This window comes from Alligator mississippiensis, chromosome 13, assembly GCF_030867095.1.
Source record: "Alligator mississippiensis isolate rAllMis1 chromosome 13, rAllMis1, whole genome shotgun sequence".
NCBI classification, from domain to species: domain Eukaryota; kingdom Metazoa; phylum Chordata; order Crocodylia; family Alligatoridae; genus Alligator; species Alligator mississippiensis.
Genome location: NC_081836.1, coordinates 30,785,061 through 30,808,919, shown reverse-complemented (window position 1 = coordinate 30,808,919; position 23,859 = coordinate 30,785,061). Strand labels below are relative to the sequence as shown.

At 46.4% G+C, this 23,859-nt stretch overlaps 1 protein-coding gene across 1 annotated transcript; it reads left to right on the top strand.

The window, feature by feature from the left end:
- Positions 1-4,852: 4,852 nt before the first annotated feature.
- C13H16orf89 (chromosome 13 C16orf89 homolog) lies at positions 4,853-23,633 on the top strand. Its single transcript, XM_059716450.1, has 8 exons — positions 4,853-4,920; positions 10,711-10,860; positions 12,276-12,426; positions 12,652-12,769; positions 16,575-16,710; positions 17,488-17,592; positions 19,178-19,258; positions 22,806-23,633. The coding sequence occupies exons 1-8, from the start codon at positions 4,905-4,907 to the stop codon at positions 22,871-22,873; spliced, it is 825 nt and encodes a 274-aa protein (XP_059572433.1). The 5' UTR covers positions 4,853-4,904; the 3' UTR covers positions 22,874-23,633.
- The last annotated feature ends 226 nt before the right edge of the window (positions 23,634-23,859 follow it).

The following is a 23,859-nucleotide window of genomic DNA, read 5'->3' as shown; positions in this document are numbered from 1 at the left end:
TCTGGACTTCAGGAAGGCCTTCGACACTGTCTCCCACCCCATTCTCATTAAAAAGCTAGGTGACTGTGGCATCAATGCCTACACAGTCAAATGGATCACAAATTGGCTGGTGGGGTGCCGCACCTAGAGAGTGGTGGTGGATGGGTCATATTCGACCTGGAGGGATGTAGGCAGTGGAATCCCCCGGGGCTCGGTCCTCGGGCCTGCACTGTTCAATTTCCTTAACAGCGACTTGGACGAGGTGGTGAAAAGCACCCTGTTCAAATTTGCTGATGAAACCAAGATTTGGAGCAAAGTGGGCATGCTAGAAGGGAGGGACAGGATACAACTGGACCTGGACAGGTTACAGGGGTGTGCAAATGTGAATAGGTGGGGATTCAATACTGACAAGTGCAGGGTACTGCACTTGGGCAGGAAGAACCAGCAGCATACCTACAGGCTGGGGAACTCCCTTCTTGAAAGCACAGTGGCAGAAAGAGATCTTGGAGTCATTATAAATTCCAAAATGAATATGGGCCACCGATGTGAGGACGTGGTCAGTAAGGCTAACCGGATCTTGTTGTGCATCCACAGATGTATCTCAAGGAGGTCCAAGGAGGTGATCCTCCCCCTCTATGTGACACTGGTCAGGCCACAGTTGGAGTACTGCGTCCAGTTCTGGGCGCCGCACTTCTGGAGGGATGAGGCCAGCATTGAGAGGGTCCAGAGGAGGGCCACTCACATGGTCAGGGGTCAGCAGGGCAGGCCCTACAAGGAGAGGCTAAGGGACCTGAACCTGTTCAGCCTTCACAAGAGAAGGCTGGGAGGGGATCTAGTGGCCATCTATAAACTTATCGGGGGGACCAGAGGGGATTGGGTGAGACCCTGTTACCCCGAGCACCCCCTGGAGTAACAAGGAATAACGGCCACAAGTTGATTGAGAGTAGGTTCAGGCTAGATATCAAGAGGCACTACTTCACAGTCAGGGTGGCCAGGATCTGGAACCAGCTTCCAAGGGAAGCGGTGCTAGCTCCTACCTTAGGGGTCTTTAAAAGGAGGCTTGATAAGTACCTAGCTGGGGTCATTTGAGCTTAAACTTAGTAGGGGTCATATGAGCCCTGTATTCATTCCTGCCCAGGGCAGGGGGTCAGACTAGATGATCTGCTCAGGTCCCCTCCGACCCTACCTCTGAATCTATGAATCTATGAACCATGAGTTGATCACATTAGTTGAAGAGTACCAAAGTATACTGTAAGTAGTTTCCATTAAAGGGTCTCCAAACCCCTAGCCAGGAGCCTACAGAAAGAATCTAGTAACAGTTAGACATGGTTCCAAACCAAAAACTAGGAGCAAGTGACTTTGAAAAGGTTTGCAAAGGGATCACCAGGAAAATCCAAACTTCACACTCCCCTCTAATGAGCTCAACAAAAATGTTTAGGGAGGTTATGCTACCATGTATCAAAGAATTCAAGATTCATGGTGCTAGAGAGCAAAGCCCAGCAGGAGTATTATTTTAGAGCCAAGTGGCTATAGTACTGGGCTGTGAGGTGGGAGACTGGGGTTCTAGTCCCAGCTACCAAGAGTTTTTATACATTTTGCATTAACAGGTACTAGATAAAAGATCCATGTCTGAACTGTGGATAAATTCCAGGCTAATGCTTTTCTACTGATTTCATCAGTAGAACCCAGTTTTTTTGGAGGCTCCGAAGTGGAAACTATACTTTTTTGGAATTTAATGCATTGCAGACAATACCAAAGATCATGCACTTAAGAGCTAAACAACTGCAAAATGAGATTCAAGGACAGCAATAAGCTTTGCTTTGAAAGCCATGCACTGGCTGAACTGATTGGAGAGGTAAGGGAGAGCATAGGGGAGCAAAAATGCAGGGCAGAGGAAGACTTGAAAGAGATAGATAACTGGGGAAGCAACATGGAAGGTGGGAGGAGAGGTAAGAATCTAGGAGGAATGAGAAATAAAAATGAAGAAGAGGGGACCACAGAACCCAGGTGAAGGACAAAAAGGAAACCAAGTGAATAAAGAGAAGAAAGGATATATGAGGAGGAGACCAGGGTTCGAATTATGGGGGAGCTCGGGAGGGAGAGGCTGAGCCCCCCCGTAAGAGATGAGAGCCCCTCTGCAAGATTTGAAAATCATAACCTCAGGGGGTCAGAATTCTAGGGAATTTTATTAGGGAACAATGATGGGCAGCCCAAATATTTTCACACATCCCCCCAAGAGTCAAAGAGTAATTCAAATCCTGGAGGAAACACCATATACCTAGGAGGGAGAGTCTATTCCAAGCAGTCACCAGGGAGGGGCACGAAGACAGGAAACATGTGCTGGAGCCAAAATAAATAAAGTCATAAGGAAGCATTAAATCATAGATGAGAAAGTAAACATGGTTTAAATTTTTTTAAGAAAGCTCTGGGAACTGCACCCTAATCAAAAATGTCATTTTACTGTCATCAGAGGACACATTTAACCCTGCAGGATATTTATACAGTAAAAGCCGCATTATTTGGCACCTTACAAACCAGCATGCTCTATTAATCAGCATGTTGGTTTGTAAGGTAAAAGCAAAACGGGAATTGCCCACCGTGGCACTTCTGGTTTTGCTGAGCCCCCACGGCCCAGGGCAAAGCAGCCTGTGCTGCTGAGCCCCCATGGCCTGGAGCATAGCAGCCTGCGCGGGGCCCACCTCCCTGTCCCCCAGCACACTGACACGGCGGGAGGAGTGGTGGCGCACTGGACATGGCAGGAGGGGCAGCGGCCTGAACAGCCAAAGATGCCTGTTTGGGCCTCTCAGGTAACCAGCATATTTGGTTATCCAGTATCCCCCATTCTCCATGGGTGCCGGATAACAAAGCTTTTGCTGTATATGGGTCACTGACTAACAGGATGAAGAGGTGATGCTAAGATTTCAAGCCCTTTATGTATAGTCTTTTACTAAATGCATAGGCTTGGAATGAATCTCATAGGGGACACAATGGTAGGAGTCTACTACAGACCTCCTAACCAGGAACAAGAGCTAGACCAGGAACTCGCCAAGGAACTGGCTAAGGCTGCATGCTCTCGGTGCATGGTTGTCATGGGAGACTTCAACTAAGCACTCAGCCAAATCTGAATGGTCACAAAGCTTCCTCACATGCGTGGACGAGCTCTACCTGACTCAAGAAGTCTATGGCCCAACAAGAGGTAAAGCGTTGCTGGACCTGGTACTGGCTAAAGGGGATAATCTAGTCAGTGACCTAAGAATCGAAGGAAAGCTGGGAGACAGCGACCATGAGCTGATCACTTTTACTATCCATTGCAAAGCTGGCAAGTCAGTCAGCAATGCAGAAGTCCTGGACTTTAGGAAAGCTGACTTTGATAAGCTCAGGAAGTTTGTTGTTGAGGCCCTAAAAGGGCCATGACTTGTCAGGGAGAGGAATCTAAGAGGAGTGGTTGCTCCTTAAGGGAGTGATCCTGACAGCACAAGGGATGTCCATCCCATCTCGGAGGAAGGGTAGCAAAAGGGCACAGCAACCCCCTTGGCTCAGCAGGGAACTCATGGACATCCTACGCCTGAAAAGAGCGGCTTATAAAGGATGGAAGATAGAAATCACCACAAATCTTTATTCTGCACTGGTCCATACCTGTAGGGAACGAACCAGGAAAGCCAAGGCTGCAACCGAACTCCATCTGGCTACACATATCAAGGACAATAAAAAGTCCTTTTCCAGATATGTGGGGAGTCAGAAGAAAAGCAAGGGTAACATTGGACCCCTGCTAAACCAAATGGGACAACTCATAACTGACACCCAGAAAAAAGCCAACCTGCTTAATGGGTACTTCTCATCAGTTCTTCATCAGCCCAAAGGGACCGCTCTGCCTAGCATGATGCAGGACGGCCAGGTTGAGGGTAAAAGTATACCCAGCATTGGTGTAGACCTTGTAAAGGAACACCTTGAAAGGCTGGACACCTTCAAGTCAACTGGTCCTGATAGATTACACCCCAGAGTACTTAAAGAAGTGGCAGGTGTCATAGCCCAAACATTGGCAAAAATATTCGAAAATTCGTGGTGCTCAGCCAAAGTACCTGAAGATTGGAGGAAGGGCAATGTGGTGCCCATCTTTAAGAAAGGGAGGAAACTAGATACGGGGCACTACAGGCCAATCAGCTTGATCTCAATCCCCAGTAAGATTCTGGAAAAAATTATCAAAGAGACCATTCTTGACAAGCTGGCTGATAGCAACATCCTGAGGGACAGCCAGCATGGGTTTGTTGTGGGTAGGTCTTTCCTGACCAATCTCATCTCCTTCTATGATCAGGTGACATATTGCCAGGGAGAAGAGATTGATGTCATATATCTGGACTTTAAAAAAGCCTTTGATCTGGTGTCCCGTGATCTTCTCATGAAAAATTGGCCAACTTGGCTACATCACAGTCCTATGGCTCAGGAATTTGCTCCAAGATCGGACCCAGAGAGTAGTAGCTGGTGGAAGTGAATCATTATGACGCTCCATGACCAGTGGTGTCCCCTGTGGCGGAGCACCTTTGGGGTGCTTGCCACATGGCAGGGGCCACAGTAGGCTGGGGCAGAGCCCAGTAGGGAAGGCAGCCAAGCGAAACCCCTCAGATTTCATTCTAAGGGGGGAGGTGTGTGGCGGAGCACCTTTGGGCGTGCTCGCCACTTGAGGGCTCTCACAGGCTCTAAGGGGAGCCTGCTTTGGAGGAGCAGCAGGGGAAACCTCTCCCAGGTACTATTTTAAAGGGGGAGGTGTGTGGCAGGGCACTGTAGGTGCCTGCCACTTTAAGGGCCTGAGCCAAGCTGCCAGCAGGTGCCTGATTGCGGCAGCCATTTTAGATCCCTGGCTGCCTTTATAACCAGATCAGTTCCCCTCTGGTAGAGAAGATAGCAACATTGCCTGGCTGTAAGGCTTCATGTATCCTCCTGGAGGTAAGGGAGGAGCTGTAGGGGATGGCTAGAAGGCTCCTGGTCCTGGGCATGACCTAAAAGTGCATCCTGCCAGGAGTGGGTGACCTGGTGGGGCTCTCAGTGGCGTGGGAGCCCCCAGGAAGTGCCAGGCCAGTGATCACCCCAGTGAAAGGTGAGAAAGGTCACCTTAACCCTAGCCCTCAACTTTGGGTGGGTTTGCATAACACCAGAGGTTTCATAGACATTTGGGCTGGAAGGGACCATGGAGGATCATCAAGTCCAGCCCCCTGCCCCAGGGGCAGAAAGTCAGCAGGGATCATAGGATCCCAGCAAGATAAACATCTAAATGTGTATTGAAGGCGTTCAAAGTCGGTGCTTGAACTGCCTCCGGAGGCAGTCTATTCCAAACCTTGGGGGCTCGGACAGTAAAGAAGTTCTTCCTTATGTCCAGCCTGAATTGGTTGCAGCAGAGTTTGTGACCATTCAATTTTGTCATCCCTTGGGGTGCTCTGGAGAACAGATGTTCCCCCAGATCCTGATGAGCACCCCTGATAAACTTATAGGTGGCCACCAGATCACCCCTGAGCCTGAGGTAGTGGGGGCCAGGCACGGCTGCAGTCACCTGAGCCCTGTGGGGTGCGAGACCCCGAGGAGAGAGAGTGGGGGCCAGGCACGGCTGCGGCCACCTGAGCCCACCAGGGAAGGAAGTCCCGTGGCCCCGAGAGAGGGGGCAGTGCGGAGCCCCAAGTGAGGGAGCGGTGCGGAGCCTCCCAGGGAGGTGGGTGGAAATAAGGACCCCAGTGAGGGGGCGAAGATCTGGAGCCCAAGTGAAGGGGGCAGTATGGAGCCCTAAGTGAGGGGGTCAGAGATGAGTAGCCCTGAGTGAAGGGGGCGGTGTGGAGCCCCGGTGAGGGTGCGGAGATTAGAAGCCCCAGTGAAGGGGGAGAAGAACCAGAGGGCTGAGGTCCCAGTACGTTTATATACACACAGAGTTGCCCCCAGAAGGGGCCAGAGCAAGCTTAGACCCGGTTGGGTAATTGGCTGGCCTCTACCCTGGTGAGGGTCGCAGGAGAGGCCCAAAAGATGGTATGTCTGCCACCCAAGGAATGGACTAGCTAAGCCTATGGCCTAAGGGGCCTACTGCGAGAGGGAGCAAGGCAGAATAAGTTGTCAATGCATGAAAGAGACCCTGTGAGAAGAGGGCGGTATGAATGTGTGTGTGACTAAGGCCTGATGGTGAGCCTAAGCTTGGTCCAGCTGTAGGCCGGGAGCACTGTAACATCTGGATGCCATCTGTGAGGCAAGGGCTGCGGCATAGGGGAGGTACGGAGCCACAGATAGCGCCCCCTGGCATAGGGGCAAGAATGGGCAGCCTCCCGCATTAATTAACATCTTAATTAATTAAGAACAAGGCACGGCAGGCGAGTCAGGTGGGTGGCGTGCCCAAAGGCTAGTGGGGAACCTAGCACAGTGGCTAGGCAGGGAGCCCCACCTTGCCACATCCCCCAAGGATCTGTCCTTGGACCGGTTCTCTTTAACGTCTTTATCAACAAAGTGGACACTGGTGTCAGAAGTGGACTGGCCAAGTTCACTGATGACACTAAACTTTGGGGTACAATATCCACACCCAGGGATAGGCTGGTGATTCAGACTGACTTGGATAGGCTTAGAAAGTGGGTGGATATAAACCTGATGATGTTCAATACTGAAAAATGGAAAGTACTCCACCTCAGTGGGGAAAAAACCCGCAGCACGCTTTTAGGCTCAGCAGTGCTACACTCGCTAGCACCATGGCCGAAAGAGACTTGGGGGTCATGACTGACCACAAGATGAACATGAGCCACCAATGCGATGTCACAGCTGGTAAAGCAAACAAAATTCTGGCTTGCATCCATAAATGATTCTCAAGTCAGTCTCAGGATGTCATCCTCTCGCTGAACTCGGCCTTGGTGAGGCCACAGCTGGAGTACTGCATCCAATTCTGGGCTCCACAATTCAAGAAGAATGTAGATAAGCTTGAGAGAGTCCAGAGGAGAGCCATGCACATGATCAGAAGGCAAGATAATAGACCTTATGAAGAGAGGTTGAGAGCCATGGGACTCTTAAGCCTGGAAAAGCTCAGGCTCAGGGGTGACCTGGTGGCTGCCTATAAGTACGTCAGGGGTGTGCATTAGGATATGGGGGAATGTCTGTTCACCAGAGCACCCCAAGGGATGACAAGAACCCCTGGTCACAAACTCCTCCAAGACTGTTTTAGGCTGGACATAAAGAAAAACTTCTTTACTGTCCAAGCCCCCAAAGCCTGGAATAGACTCCCTCCAGAGGGGGTGCAGGCACCTAATCTGGACACTTTTAAGAAATGTTTGGATGCTTATCTTGCTGGGATCCTTTGACCCCAGCTGACTTCATGCCCCTGGGGCAGGAAGCTGGACTTGATGATCTTTCAAGGTCCCTTCTATCCCTAACATCTATGAAACAATAATATACAATGTCAGTTATTCAACATTTGACAGCATGTTGATCAGCCCTTTATGCATGAATGTTGCATGTCCCCGAAGGCTGAGGGGTATGGCGAGCTCCCGCAGGTGGTGGCAGTGCTGTCAGCAGTGGGAGCATGGTGGCAGCAAGCAGGGAGATCCTGCAGGTGGCCACAGCACTGTCGGTGGCGGGAGGACAACCACCCGCAGACGCCACCGGCAGCATCAGCAGTGGCCAGTGGCACTCGCAGACCGCCCGCAGAACCCACCAGAAGTGTTGGCGGTGAGTGGGAGGTGGGTGGCGAGTGTTGACCACCTGCAGGCACCACTGACAGTGTCAGCAGCACCTTTTCGCAGGGGTGCACCGCCACATGCAGGGGATGCACGTGCACCCGCATGCACCCCCTACGCATCGTCAATGCCTCTATGCATCAGGGAGAGCCTGGGAGCAATGCAGCATTTTCCTGAAACACCTCCTTTTTGTCCATGTGGTGTCTTATTACTGGCAAAATCCACCCTTAATCAAAAGAAGCAACTATTAACATTTGACATCTTTCACCTGTACAACAGGTTCCACACCATACGTTGACCCAAAACTAGATTGATAAGGATCTGTACAGGCAGAAGCATATAAGTCTGGCCAATCATATGCCCCTTGGTAATCTCCCTGCTGCAAAAGGAAAGCCTGCAAATGGTGCCATGATTGGCAAAGGCACTTCTGTCCCACAATGGCTTCTTAAGCAAAGGTGTGGCCACCTCCTATTTCAGGCTAGTTGGCATCTTATCTTTCCAGCTTTTCCAGGTCCCAAAATCATGAGAACTGATTTAAAAGTACTGAGATTTTAAAAGAGGGAGTATTTTTTTTTCTTGTCTTATTTGAGACTCATTAGAGGCTTCACAAATAAAAAAAGAAATAAGAAAATTGGTAATGCTAACTTCCCAACATTAGCATTAACACTTCCTGCAGTTAAATAATACTTTTTGCAAGCCACAAGAAGTATAGATTCCCCCCCACCCCCTGCCCCCAGACTGTTGTTTGTTCAGAAACTCTCTACATTTGACACTGCCCAGGAACACAGTACTACAATTACTTGGGTTGCAGCTGAGTTTAAGACTGAGACAAAGTGTAAAGTGTTTTTTAGGTGGGTGGTGCTGGTGTGGGGACATAAAAGATCTGGGTCCTTTTAACATAGATCTAACCAACTTACTCTCACCTCATTCCTTCAGATGCCTTGATGTTACAGTACCTTTTCTGAACTTTGACACTTCTCCCACTAAAGAAGTAATTTTGGGTCTGTGTTGATTGATCCATAATGTAGGTCAGCAAAGTCTTGTAGTGAGACAACAAAACCTTGGATGTATTACAGAATATTAACTGTCATCACTCTCAGTATAAGCATTTATACACTTGTCCATCTTCAAACAGTAGTTTCCTGTTCTTACAATAGTATCCCTGCCTTGCACTAGCAGATACTTGGGGGGGGGGGGGGTTCTGGTCCACCGTTCGGTAAAGAAAAAATCAGGAGGGTACATGCTGGTACATTCAAAATAGCTTGTTTGGTTTTCATACAAGGCATGGAACAGAGACAGTCAGACAGCTGGTTCATTTTCTCTTTTTCCAGGAATGTCAGCTCAACATTAATACCTGGTTCCATAGAATATGAGTTGACTCTACTAAGCCCACTCCAGAGAGAGAACTCTGTAACCTGGGCAGTACTCCAAGAGGTACCCCCTCTCCAATTGAAGGGATCAAAGCAGGTGCACAAGCGCTGTGGGAGGTGTAGGGACTCTCCTCCCCCTACAGAGCAGAGCCAGATCAACAATGGGGACTTAACCATATACCTTTTAATGAGAGAACAATACTGGGAACATAACTAGTATAAACCAGGGGGTATCGGGGACACTACAATGCCCCGAGGGGGCAGGATTCAACAAAGGTTAGACACACTCATAGACATATTCATCCAGTTGACAAAAGACAGAGTTAACCAAAGTGTAAAACACAAACAGCAGAATAAACAATACTGGTTGGTGAAATATAAAAAGGCACAAAATATCAAATGACAAGGAATATAGGTACTTGGAGGTGGAAAGCACAATGGCCCCTTTCCACCACAATAAGAACTCATATCTGTTACTTCACACATCCTAAGTCACCCCATCTAGAACTTGAACTCAAATCTCCCACAGGGTGGGCAGAAACTCTACCACACAGCCACCAGTGCTGGTACTCTGCTAAGCTACTAGGGGTCTTGACCTTCCTGGAGCCCCGGCCTCGCATTGAACTGCCTGGCCTCTTGCTGGAGGAGCTGGAAGCAGAGCTGGGAACCTCTCAGGTCACTGCTCAGATCCTTGCTAGAGCCGGGGAGCCTCTCCTGCTGGCCACAGCCTCTCATAGGCAATCCTGGAGCCCAGCAGGAGCCTCTCCTGCCCACCGCACGCCGTGCTGCTGAGGGTCCAACTGCTGCCTACAGGTCCCTCTCCTTCAGGCTCTTCTGGGGCAGCTGCTCCCACCCTGCTAACCCAGTTCTTGCCAGCATTTTGAATCTCCTTCCTTTTGGTCCCTTGCTGGTCTCCCCTGAGTCAGCTGAGCTGCCCCTTTTATCCCCATACAGGTGACCCCAGAAGCCAATCAGGGGACATGGAGGGTAAGTCTCTGGAGCCTGATTGGAGAGGAAAGGGAATCCCAAGTCCTCCAATCATCTTTTGCCCCTTCAAAACCCCTGGGCTAAGTCACTGTCAGCCAGACTGTCACAACTTCTCCTGCACTCTCTCACAACTCCCTCTTCAAACACCATTGTGTCAGCATGGACTATTACATTAACAAGATCAACCCAGCCTTTCATCCCAGAAGTGAACAATTGCTTATACACAAAGGAAAAAAAAACATAGAAGACAATGCCACCATGTGATGTGTACTACATCAATATCATGCTTTTCATTATAGGATGTATGTGCCTTGCAAGAGGTTACAACAAGCAGGCTACATAGCTTTTATTTCCTTCTTTCTTCTCCTGGTTATGGGTCCTCTTGACTATTCACCACAAGTGAATGGTGCCACACTAGTAGGACCAGGCTTTATGGGAAGGTACTCACTGACCAAAGAGATAAATTGTTATAGTTCAGTTATCACTGTACATTCCAAAGCATATGAAGTGTCCTTGATAAGCTGTAGTCATTTTGCTTCTGGTCAAGCCTTTACCCAATAAACTGTTTTTTCCATGGCAGTTACTAGACCAAGTAACAAAACTCCCCACTTTTTTTAAATGTAAAGAGAAAAAAGAGAGAGAGGATTATAATCACATACAAAACCTTGTTGTCTTTCCTCCTTCAGCTCATTTGAAAGGAGCCCTGGAGGAACGGGCCTCAGAACATGAATTACTCTCTCAGCAGGCACGAGTAGAAAGCCTGGTGAGGAAGCTGTCTTCTTTAATTGAAAAAGCGATGCATTCTCTTGAGCAGAATGACCTGGAATACTTCAAAGGTAAAAATAAATTATACCAACAGTGGTGGAGAAGGGCATTTATTATTTAGGCTGGAACTGTTTGTGTTGAAATGTTTTGAAGTACTATAGTTACTGAAAAGAAACAAGTTTACTCATTATAGGCAGAGGGGCATCTCTTATGCATAATGCATGAAGTACACTGTAGGTTTTTAAGAAGCGAGGGCTATTTAGTGGTTAGAGATTGGGACTGACAGTTTGAATTCCTGTGCTGCGTCCACATGAGTGGGAATGTGTGGTTTCCTCTGCCTCAAAGCCTTTCTATAATTGTTTTGTTTCACTCTCACACCTAAAAAGTTTGCACATTCTTCCAGAATCCTTTCCTATCATTTTAGGGGGCAATTTTAAAGCCTTTTGAGGCACCGTGAAACATGTGGTGCGCGTGAATTCCAGTGCACAGAAATCCCAGTACCTAAAAAAAATGGGAAAAAAACATATCTGCAGCATGCACCACCAGAAATTGGAGCCTGGTCAGCCAGAGCCATACTCCAGCTACAGGACAGGCTCTGCGTGCCTGAATCACTGCTGCTGCAGTCCTGGGAGACCACTAGGACCCCAAGTTAGGTTGCTGGGGCCAGCCCAGCCCACCTCTACCCCACCCTGGATAATTTGTCGCACGCCAAAGTGCACATGCAGGCACATGCCCAGGGACAAGTAGCAGCAGCACAAAAATGTGCCGCTGCTATTTGTTCTGGGGGAAATGCATGTTCCCATGCGTGGGGATGCACCCCTGAGTGCTATTCCTCGTTCAGCCACTGACTGTTGGCCAGCCCAATTCACTTAGGGCGGTGTTCTATTCTTTTCTGGCTATCTAGATGATTATAGTTGGTCATCTAAGTCCCCAAAATGCCACTTATGCAGAGGATGACATTCTATTCATGTGTATAGTACACTGTGGGCAGAAAGTGCTAAAATCTGTGATTTTTAGATGGTTGCAGAAATCTAATGTATGCTTCATGCCTTCCATGTTTATGCCCTCTTCAAATTGCCAGGGCCATAGTCTCTGAGTAGGAATGATACACTTGAAGATATTTGTTGCAAACAAAAGTGATTTCTTTTTATAATTGTTTTGTTTCATTCTCACACCTAAAAACTTTCCACATCCTTCCAGAATCCTTTCCTATCATTTTAGGGGGCAGTTTTAAATACTGGGCCTGGCCCCTTTGCTTTGGGCATAAAGACAACGCACCATTCATGGTAACAGACTAATCTGAATCTGACATACCTATGGGGTAGTGTGTGTGCATGCTGGAGCAGTCTCTGTAGTACATTCTGTCTTTGTTAATGAAAGACAGATCCAACCATGCAATGGCTAGAAGACTTGTGAGTTTACGATGTGAGCATCACTCCTCTGCCACTTCATTATTTATGGATTTCCTGTTTTCATTTGCTTTCAGAATTTGAGCCAATTTTAGGACCAGACTTTTGGATACTTCCTCATTCTTGGAACCAGACAGACTCAACACTTGCCTATCCTGAATTTGGTGACCCTGATTGTTTTAATGAGGAAATAAGTGATTCATGCTTTACATATTTGCTAGGAACTTGGTATGTTTTATTCCCATTAACACTTTTACCACTGCTCTTCCTCCCTAAAAATGGATACACTTTTACCATTGTTCTTTGTCCCTTCTCCCACCTCTGTCTGCATTCACAAATGAAAAAGATGAGCTACACTCTTCTGCAGGAGAGAAATATGTTTTTACATTTAGTTATTGGGCTTTTTATTTTCAGAGGCTTGCACTGTTCATTAGTGTTGTTCTATTTGCACAGGAAAGATAACGGCAAGCCCTGCATTGTAACCAATGCCTGCAGGAACATCATGACAAAATTTGGCTGCTCAGATTACTCCCTGTCACATCAGCTTTTCTACTTCATGTTTGCAGATATGGTAAGTGCCAGATTTGTCACTTTAGAATTATCAGCCACAGACAGATTATACATGGATTCAAGAGGATGTGATTGGTGGATTTTCTGGGTGTTCACTGAATGCATTTTTGGTATCCTGTAACTTAGAATTGTAATAGAAATGGAAAGAAGAGGTTAGGAGGCAGATGTTGACAGGGAGAGAGCAATGTCTTCAATGAGATATATAGAGAGAGGGAGGGAAGCAGGAAAGCTATGGATGTACAAAGACATCTATGTGGTACAAATTAGATCAGGTATGTGAGGTAGAAAATATGTGAGGAGAAACCCCTTCTGGAGACAGTGTCATACACAGGTAATTGACAGTGTCTCTTGATATTCTAAGATGTCAAATTAAGTTAATAGTTTGGACTTCAGGACCAAACAGAGTTCACTATCTGCAACTATAGTAAGGAAGCTAAGGATAAAGGAAAAGGAAAAAGATCCCACACAGAAAGACATACAGCAATATATTCATTTTGTCCTGGAGTAAAGGCCACCGATATTTTTTCATGCCAGTGTAACTAAAATGGAAGGCTTCAACACTTCAGTGGAGCATAGAAAAAAAAGGTATAATTCCACCTCGTGTACGTAAGTTCATGTTTGTAAAGTATGTGCAGAAATAGGCCATGGATTTAGAAAGTTTGGTTTTCCTGACAATTTCCCCACTAAAAAAGTTGGGAAAGATAGCAATAAGGACAGGGTCAGAAAAAAAAGGAGAGAGAAAAAGAAAAAGAGAAGCCAAGGGAAAAAGTGGAAAGAAAAGAAGTGGTGAAAAAAAAATCTTCCATGAGCAAGAAAAAAAAGCCTTTTACAGCAGAGGAGTGAATAGATTTTCCTGTACACCATAACTAGGCAGACTGTCCAGCAAGGGAAGTTTAAATGACCTACAAATTGGGAATCTGACAAAGGATCATATGACTTGCTGTACATTTTGAAAAGGAAGTAGTGTGTGTGTGTGTGTGTGTGTGTGGAGAAACATGGAGGGTGTTCAACATTAAACATAAATCAAATCATAGTGGGGTCTCTAGTGCTGTCCCTCTACACACAAATACTTAGACCTCAAAGAGTAGGTAGAGTAGGTAGGTAATCCCTACATGGATCGAAGGTGGCAAGAGGGCGCAAAGGCCCCCATGGCTCACCAAAAGCACCCGGAAACGTCTCCAAGCTAAAAAGGAGGCGTACACCCAATGGAAGGGAGGGGCTATCACCAGAGATGACTATACCTCAGTTGCTCGGGGCTGCAGGGGGGCGGTCAGGAAGGCCAAGGCGGAGATGGAACTGGGACGAGCTACCCGGATCAAGGACAACAAGAAGTCCTTTTTTAAATACCTAGCAGGTAAAAAGAAGGTACCAGGTAATGTGGGGCCTCTGCAAGACACGCTAGGAAATCTGGTCATCACACCAGACAGCAAAGCTAACCTATTTAACAATTTCTTTGCCTCCATTTTTCTGAGTAGGGACCTTGTCTTCCCCCACAGTGGGACCCCCGTAGGCCCTGTGGGAGGCACACCCAGGCCTAGGGTCAGCAAGGACTTAGTCAGGGAACTTCTGGAGGAACTGGACATATTTAAATCAGCTGGTCCTGACGATCTCCACCCCAGAGTGCTGAGGGAATTGGCAGAGGTTATTGCGGGACCCCTGGTACGGCTTTACGAGCACTCATGGTGCTCTGGTGATGTGCCAGAGGACTGGAAAAGGGCCAGTGTGGTTCCCATTTTCAAAAAAGGGAGGAAGGAGGACCCAGGAAACTACAGGCCCATTAGTCTTACCTCGGTCCTAGGGAAGATTTTTCATAAAATTATCCTGGCGCACGTCCACAAGGGGCCAGCAGGGGAGACTGTTTAGGGGCAACCCACATGGGTTCATTAGAGGCAGGTCCTGTCAGACCAACCTGGTAGCCTTCTATGACCAGGTCACAAAATCCCTGAATGCAGGTGTCACGGTGGATATACTCTTTCTGGGCTTTAGGAAGGCCTTCGACACTGTCTCTCACCCCATTCTCATTAAAAAACTAGGAGACTGTGGTGTCGACACCTACACAGTCAGATGGGTCACTAACTAGCTGAAGGGCCGTACCCAGAAAGCAGTGATGCACAGGTTTTATTTGACCTGGAGGGATGTGGGCAGTGGGGTTCTGCAGGGCTCGGTCCTCGGGCCTGCACTGTACAACATTTTCATCAGCAACTTGGACGAGGGGGTAAAAAGCACGCTGTTCAAATTTGCAGATGACACTAAAATGTGGGGAGAAGTGGACGTGCTAGAAGGGAGGAATAGGCTGCAATCGGACCTAGACAGGTTACAGGGCTGGGCGAATGTGAACAGGATGGGTTTCAACACTGACAAGTGCAAGGTGCTATACCTGGGAAGGAAGAACCAGCAACATACTTACAGGCTGGGGAACTCCCTTCTCGTCAGTGCAGAGGCAGAAAAGGATCTTGGAGTCATTATTGATGCCAAAATGAACATGGGCCGACCAGTGTGAGGACGCGGTCAGGAAGGCCAGCCGTACCTTGTCATGCATCCACAGATGCATCTCAAGCAGGTCCAAGGAGGTGATCCTACCCCTCTATGTGACACTGGTCAGGCTGCAGTTGGAGTACTGCATCCAGTTCTGGGTGCTGCACTTCAGGAGGGATGTGGACAACGTGGAGAGGGTCCAGAGGAGGGCCACCCGCATGATCAGGAGTCAGCAGGGCAGGCCCTACGAGGAGAAGCTAAGGGACCTGAACCTGTTCAGCCTCCACAAGAGAAGGCTGAGGGGGGATCTAGTGGCTGTTTAAAAACTAGTCAGAGGGGACCAGCAGGCACTGGGGGAGTCCCTGTTCCCTCGAGCACTACCAGGAGTGACAAGAAATAATGGTCACAAGCTGGCAGAGGGTAGATTTAGGCTAGGTATCAGGAGGCGCTACTTCACTGTCAGGTCAGCTAGGATCTGGAACCAGCTTCCAAGGTAAGTTGTGCTGGCTCCTACCCTGGGGGTCTTTAAAAGGAGGCTGGATGAACACCTGTCTGGGGTCATTTGACCCCAATACTCTTTCCTGCCAGGGCAGGGGGTCGGACTTGATGATCTACTCAGGTCCCTTCCGACCCTACTAACTATGAAACTATGAGGTAGGATAAGGTACCAAAAACAGCAGCCTGTACATTTAATGGGCATGGTTTTCTGCTGTTGCCTGCATTAGTGGGTAGTTCCATTCCTTTATTTCTAACCCAGGTATCTTGGTTGGGCACTTGGATGTTTGATGGCAGAAACGCACACAGCAGTCATTCTGATGACTGGGGCTGATCCAACAGCCATTACTACTATCATTCACTTAAGATTTATATGTGATTGCTGGGTACTTATAGCTAAATAATAATATTTAGGCACTAGGTTATTTATACCCATGTTAGTACAACTATGGGTTATAGGAGTGCGAACAAGCTGGCTGAAGGTGTTATTTTATGTGCCATTATTCTGCCAGTGGATTAATGATCAGTCTCTGCTTCAAATAAATACACTATATACCATTCTAAGATACAGAAAACAGTTCCCTCCCCATTCCCTTTGGATGAATTAAGAAGCTCAAATTAATTATATTGGAAGACCCCAGTCCGTATGAATGGTTCCCTGCTGAATCTTAGTGTTAGATTAAATTATTGCAGATCATTTAGGTCTGGATTCAGATTTGAAGCTGCAGATCTCAACTCTCAGATCTCATTATCCCTCCTCTGATGTAAATAAGGGGGGAAAAATCAATCAAGCTGTTAAAATGCAACACAGAAACCTGGTTTTCTTCTGTACCTAGAAAAGATGCTCCAATCATCTGTTCCTGAGAGCCCAGTATTACAAGAATATTTTCTGTGCTAGCATGATGAAAATAAACATGGAGATCGAAAGCAATGGATTCAAATATTTCTCTCAAGACCTTTTCATGGAAAATAGTATGTAACCTATTCCCAATGAATGAAGCAATAACAGAGCAGATGTTAACTTACAATAATAAAAGCGAGTTATTTACCCCTGGAACAAATGTATCATTAGAAGTTACAGAAAGTATGTTATGTTAAGGAGGTGAAACATACTTCATTTCCATCTTCAGGCAGTTATTACTTGGTACCTTACATTTTGCACCTTTTTCTCAATTTTAACAGGGGGATAGAGCACTGCTTGAGCTTATTTGAAATACAATTAAGTCCAGCATTTCAAAATCTGGGATTAAGACATAAATCTATAGTACAGTATTAAATAAGATGCCCGATTGTCATTTGAACTCAGGACCTGTAACTCCCACTGACTATGGTGGCTGTTTTGCACACCTGGAAATTAAGCCAGTTTTATTTATATGTTTATCTATGGTTTCACAAATCTATGTTTAGGAATGTAAGAACAAAAGTTTGGAGAACAGGTTTTTGCTTTTAGTGTGGTAGACATACAGTTTGGTACTTTTAGAGTTAATCCAAATAAATGTTAGGAAACCATTTTCCATTAGCCAAGGTTGCATTGATTAATCTAATAGATTTCTCCCCAAACTCTTTTTGTTTGATTTGTTGTGTTCTCCAGAAAGGAGAGAAAATTAAAAGTTGTCAAACTAACATTTTTCTAATAGGATTGCATGGCAGGGTTGTAGATCCCATTAGATTAGAGTTTAAGTGTATTTTCTTCTGTAGGGTGACCAGTGATAAAAAATGTGGGTTTACATACTATTTTTCTCCCTACAGTTATGTTCTGTGGTATGTCTGGATTCTCTGACTTCTACAAACCCCACTGGCTGGAGGCCATTCTTTCGTGGCAGAGACCTGAAGAGGGGTGCTTTGGGAAGCCCAGTGAGTGAACTTTAATCAGTTGAAATCAGAAGATTCATAGATTGTTATGGGCTGGAAGGGGCTTGTAGATCATCGGATCCAGTCCCCCTGCGCTAGGCAGGAAAGACAACTGGGGTCAAGTGACCCCAGCAAGGTGACTGTCCAGTCTCCTTTTGAAGATTTCCAGGGTAGGTGACTACACCACCACTGGAGGGAGTTTCTTCCACAATCTGGACACACATGAAGGAGTTTTTCCTGAAATTGAGCTTGAAGCGGCCTTCCAGGAGTTTGTATGCATTGCTCTTTGTCTTCCCCAGGGGTGCCCTAGTGAACAGCTGTTCACAGTTCTTGATGTACTCCCCTGATGTAGCAGTAAGCTACTACCAAGCCCCCTTTTGGCCTTCTTTTCTGTAGGCTGAAGAGACCCAAGTCCTGCCGCCTTTCCTCGTATGGCTTGTCTTGCAAATCCCTGATCATCCTGGTGGCTCTTCTCTGGACCCTCTCAAGTTTTTCCACATCCTTGTTGAAGTGTGGCACCCAGAACTGGACGCAGTACTCCAGCTGCGGTCTCACCAGTCCATAGTACAGTGGGAGTATCACTTCCTTAGTTTTGTGTGAGATGCATCAGTTAATGCATGCTAGTGTGTTGTTTGCCCTGCTGACCACAGCATCATACTGCCAGCTCATGTTCATACGATGGTCGATCACTATCCCTAGGTCCCTTTCAGCTGTGGTGCAAGTCAAATTGTCGCCACCAAGCCTGTAGGTATGTTGGGGATTGTTTGCCCCCAGATGGAGCACCTTAAACTTCTGAGTGTTGAACTTCATTTGGTTCCAGTCTGCCCAACTCTCCAGCCTGTCCAGGTCTGCCTGTATCTGCAACCTATCTTCTGGCATGACCACGCTTCCCCATAACTTGGTGTCATCTGCAAACTTGCCCAGCAAGGTTCAGTCCAACTATGAGAGGAATGCAGTGCAAATCCAAAGCCTGAATCCTAGCTTTGCTCCCAATCCTAACCAAACTTTGTGTAGGTTTGAGATGTGCTGTGCATTTCTGTAAATTTGCTGGCTTCTGTAAATTTCTTAAATATTAGCATGTTCCTGATCCATAATTCTCACCTGAAGTCACTCTCTCCTGTTTATAACTTTAAAATGATTTCATTAGCTACCATCTGTGATATTACTAACAAAAGAACAGGGACTTCAGAAGCCAGTGGAAGGACTCATTCATTCTAAGCGGCTGTGGTCAGATCCCAGGAATAGATAATATTACAGGATATCAGTGTCTATACTGTTTCTAAAACCTAGAGTAATTAAAACATTTATTAAACCTTTAACCCCTATTTTATCTGAATGTGAAGGACAATAAAATACTTGAGGCCCCTAATCTAAACTATTTTATTTTACATTTTGTGTGTGACCTTAGCTTTTTAAAATGGGTACTTCCGCATTTACTCCAAGGCTTGCATTCTGAAGGTACCGCAAATAAAAGGGACAGGTGGGAGTAAAAGCCTTAAAAACTGTGTGAGAGCACATAAACCAAGGAGAACATACACGCTTCTCTTTCCCTGGATCTTTCATGCAAAAAAAACTTTCCTTTCCTTAGGTAATGATTTTGCACATTCCAGAGGTACAGACCAAAACCAGCTGCTGAGAAGAGTTAAGAGAAGAGAGAAGATGTTGGCAGGTAAAGCTAGTATAAGCATTCAGCTGTTGGGCTTTCTGAAAAACTCTCATTATGATGAGGACTGGGCAAGTGCTGGACAAAATATTCAGGAACAGTGACATTGCTTCAGTGGTATTTGTAATCACCTTTCTTATGCATGTAAGCAACTTGCTTTTTCTCACAGGGATGTTCACGGAGAGAGGAGGTATCAAAAGCCAAGAATATGGAGTTTGTCCTGGAATCCTTTGAGCTTTGTATTGGATTGTGTCCTAGAATTAGGCGGGAAAAACATTATATAAGTGATGAAATCCACAGCATAAGTACCATATGACAAAAGTGGTGTCCTTAAAACACTATTTGCACCGAACATATCTTGACAGAATATTGGCTAAATTAGTTCTGAATTTGTAAATTTGTTCCTATAACAGGGGGCCTGCTCAGGGCCCATCTACCACGGCCCCACCCACCTGTTCTGGGCCAACCACCCGCCTTCTCTCCTGCCATGCCTTGTTGTTATCTAAATAATTATCTTAATTAGGTGGGAGGCTGCCTATTTCTTTCCCCGATGCCAAGGGGTGCTATCTGCGGCTCCGTTCCTCCCCTACACTGCAGCCCAAGCCTTGCAGATGGCATCCACTGATGTTAATCTCACCGGCCCCACACTGAGCCCCAGAATCCTCCAGTTTGGACTCCAGCTGGATCCCTCCACTCAGGCAGCCTACCCCGCCCTCATTTGGGAATGCCTAGCTCCCTGAAACTACTTCCCTTCTCAAGTGTGGTCCCCCAGGACCTTTGGCCACACAGGCCCTGGCCTTGCCTCCAAGGCCAGTCAGAACCCCAGGCCCTCAGCTCTGGGCATCCCTCGTGGTGGGCCCCTGGTCCTTTGACCCTTCCAGTCCTGGCCCCAGCATTGACCAGTTGAGGGATTTCAAGACAGGCTCTGAGTCTACAGCCCCACTCTCTCTCCAGGGTCCACCTTCCAGACCCTACAAGGGGGTAGCCCACCCAGTTGTGGGAGCTGGGGTTATTAAGGCGCCCTGACCCACTTTTCACTGGGGTGGTAACTAGCTTGGCATTTCCTGGGGGCTCCTGCACCACTGGGAGCCCCACCAGGCCACCCACTTCCAGCAGGGTGCAGTTTTAGGTCATGCCCCAGGACCACAAGCCTCCAAACCATCCCCTACAGCTCCTGCCCTTACCTCCAGCATGTTCCAAGCAGCCTTGCAGCCAGGCAATGTTGCTGCCTGGGCTGCCAGTAGTGCACTGATCTGTTTATATAGGTGGCCAGGGATCTAAAATGGCCACCACAATCAAGCACCTACTGGCTGCTTGGCTGAGTCCTTAAAATGGCAGGCACCAATGGTGCCCTGCCACAGTTCCATTATATTATATAATTTGTTCTTTTCCTCTTATCTTAAATGTACAAAAAATTGACTTTAATTGATTTTATCAATTACATTGCATCTTCTCACTATATATAAATATGTTGAATATCATCTCATTACATGTTGTGATAGAGAAGTTAAGGTGTCTTGCTATTGCTCTGGAGATCATAGTTCAAGCCTTGCTCCAGACTCATACTAAAACATGGCATCCAGTCAACCCAGCTGTAAACATGTGCCTGGTCACTTGGGCTAGGGAGTCAAAGGTGGCCAGAAGTTTTGGTAGAGGGAGGTTGTTAGTCATGTTAGTCTGAAGTCAGGCAGAAGGCAAGGTAGATTTGCACCCCAACTTCAAACAGCATCTCTCCAGCAACAGACTACCTAACTCCTGTTCTCACCAAGGTACAAGACCTTGCTTCAGACCCCGATGCCAGCTGTGCTCATTCATCAACATCAACGACACATAGGGGTGCACACGGGTGCACATGCACCCCCTGAGATTGGCGGTGCACCCCCTGAGATTGGCCACCGCTGATGCTGCTGGTGGTGCCTGTGAGCAGACGCTGCTCGCCCTCGCCGCCCCCCACCCTTGCTGCCATCACCCCCGGCAGTGTCTGCTGGCCACTGCCAACACTGCTGGCAGCGTCTGTGGGTGGTTGCCAATCACTGGTCAGCGCTTGCCACACCACCTCCCCCTCGCTGCGGACACCTCCGCAGCTGCTCAAGAGCTCCCTACTCACCACCACCATGCCCCTGCCACCAACACCGCTCCTGCCACCTGCTGGCAGTTGCCACGCCCACCCCCAGCCTCAGGAGGCACGTGATATTCATGCTCATCAACACAGACCATAGGATCAAACCACGCTGATTATATTATCTGAAGATCATTCCTCTGCTCTTACATTAAGATCATATACAGCATGCCATTGCCTGCTTACAGTGCCCCTCTGCTGTCTACATTGGTCAGATGAGGCAACATGTGAAAAAATGAATGAACACTGACTTGACATCAGTTCCAGAAAGACACAAGCCTGTGGCAGAATGCATTAATCACCCTGATCTTTCCATTGCTGACCTCAGAGTAGCTGTTCTTAAACAACAAAACTTGAAAAAACAACTTCAACAGGAAATTATGGACAAGAAATTACTCACATTGTGTTAAATATGATCTAAACTATGACTATTGATTCTGATTTCATCACCTGAATTAGCTTTTATAAACCCTATGCCCTTCCCTACACCTTGTAGTCTAATATTCTATTTAGAAGTTCTGCTTCCTGCATTCCCTTTGTAGCATTTGATGAACTAAGCTGCTGCTTACAAATGCTTATGCATCTCTGACAATTTAATCTAAGGTGTAAATCTGTCCTGCCTTTGGCCAAAGTCATAGTAGCTATTTCATTCCCGTACGTGCTGTTGGCCATAGAGGACGTTGGTATGTCCACACTACCCTGATGGATTACTTAGGCACAGGGGACCTTATCTACCCCCCCCCCCCCACACACACACCCCTTTTTTTCTTTCCCATGACTATCAGAGAAGGCGCTCTGCAAGGATTTGATGGATACAGGATATATAATTAAAATTCTCAAGGGAATAGGATCAGCACTATCCATATGATGTAGGTCAGCAGAAGCTTAATATTCACTATTTTTTTAGTTCTGTGTGTAGGGTATTTAACTTCTGATGAAAGTGGAAATCCTAAAGTGTTGCTGCTTCATTCTTGTGTAGAAAATTCAATATTAATCCATTTAGTTACCAACTTGTCATATAATGTTCTGAAGTCTTGCCCATTTACCAAATGCATAATTAGTACATTGACTAAAGCCATTCCTACAGCAATGTGGGTGATTTCTAATTATCAATAATACTTTGTATTTATATAAGTCTTTCCTCTGTGGATATCAAAAGCACTTTAAACATTAGTTTAGCCTCACAGTAACCCTGTGAAGTGAGAAAATAGTATATTCCTATGTTACAGCTGTGTAAAGCAGGCCAAAAGGAGATCAAGTAGCTTGGCCAACATCACACACTGAACCTGTATAAGAGCTGGGGAGGAATCCTGACTCCAAGTCTAATTTTACCACTTGACACTTTTTTGCCACTTCATTATATGCCTTCTGATCTTTCAAATGTAGATGCAACTGACAAACCAAATAAGATATACTCAATATCTTTCTTCACAGATGGATGTTCCTCCCATAATACAGCTGTTGCAGTTGGAGCACTTGGAGGATTCCTTTACTACTACTGAAAATGCCATTGTGTTCCAGATGATCAGCCTGAAACTGCACACACCAGGCTCTCATTGATGGGTTAGCCATGGAATGCCACCTCCAATTCTACCATGAAAAGGGGCCATTTCTTAAGTCATAATCTTCCCTTTCAGTATATGGAGCAGCCCCACCAGAGGAACCAATTTTAACCAAGTGCTACTAGTGCTAGTTAGTAGCCCACTGGTGTTTTCAAAGCATCAGGGGGTTGGTAGATATTTCAGTAGATTGAATTCCAGTGTAGTACTCCCACCACTACCACTGGACACATTTTTTTTCTAATTGCATTGACTTCAAAAGTAGCACCTTCAACTGCAGTGGAGTTGAATTCATTTCTATTTGTCCTGGGTATTTCTAAGGTCTCATACCTTGTTATCTCAGGGCCTGACCCTGCCTTTTGTTGAGCATCTTCAGTCCTATTGAAATCTATGGGGCTGTAATGCCTTCATGGAGTAATTTAGTCATTTAGACCTATTTTGGTGGACTGACTATGGACCGAGTAAGATGCATCACACAGTAAAGAAATTAGATAATTTTACTTCAGGTGGTGGTGATACAATTCTCCAGATCCCAGGCCTGTATAATCAGTAGGTTCCCATTCTCTAATCCTATGGTTATGGTTTAAGACTTTTTGTATTTGTTGTTTTACTAATATTATAGAGAAAGACATTAGATATTATTCCTCTGTACTTTGATTCTTCATGTTCCCTGTTGCTGAGTACATAAAAACAATGAAACTGCTGTTGGCTCTATCAGTACATCAAATGGTAAATTATTTACTTGGCTTAATAATACAGGTAAGTTGCTTCTTGTATTTATTTCCTTGTCTGTATTGAAATGGCATTATGTTACGTGGTTAAGTAAATGACTCACTGGGTCCTGTCAACTATCAGGCCAAACTATGTCATATGCATATCATATGTCTGCATCGTCTAGCCAGCTACTAAATTATTTGTTAGTTTCATAG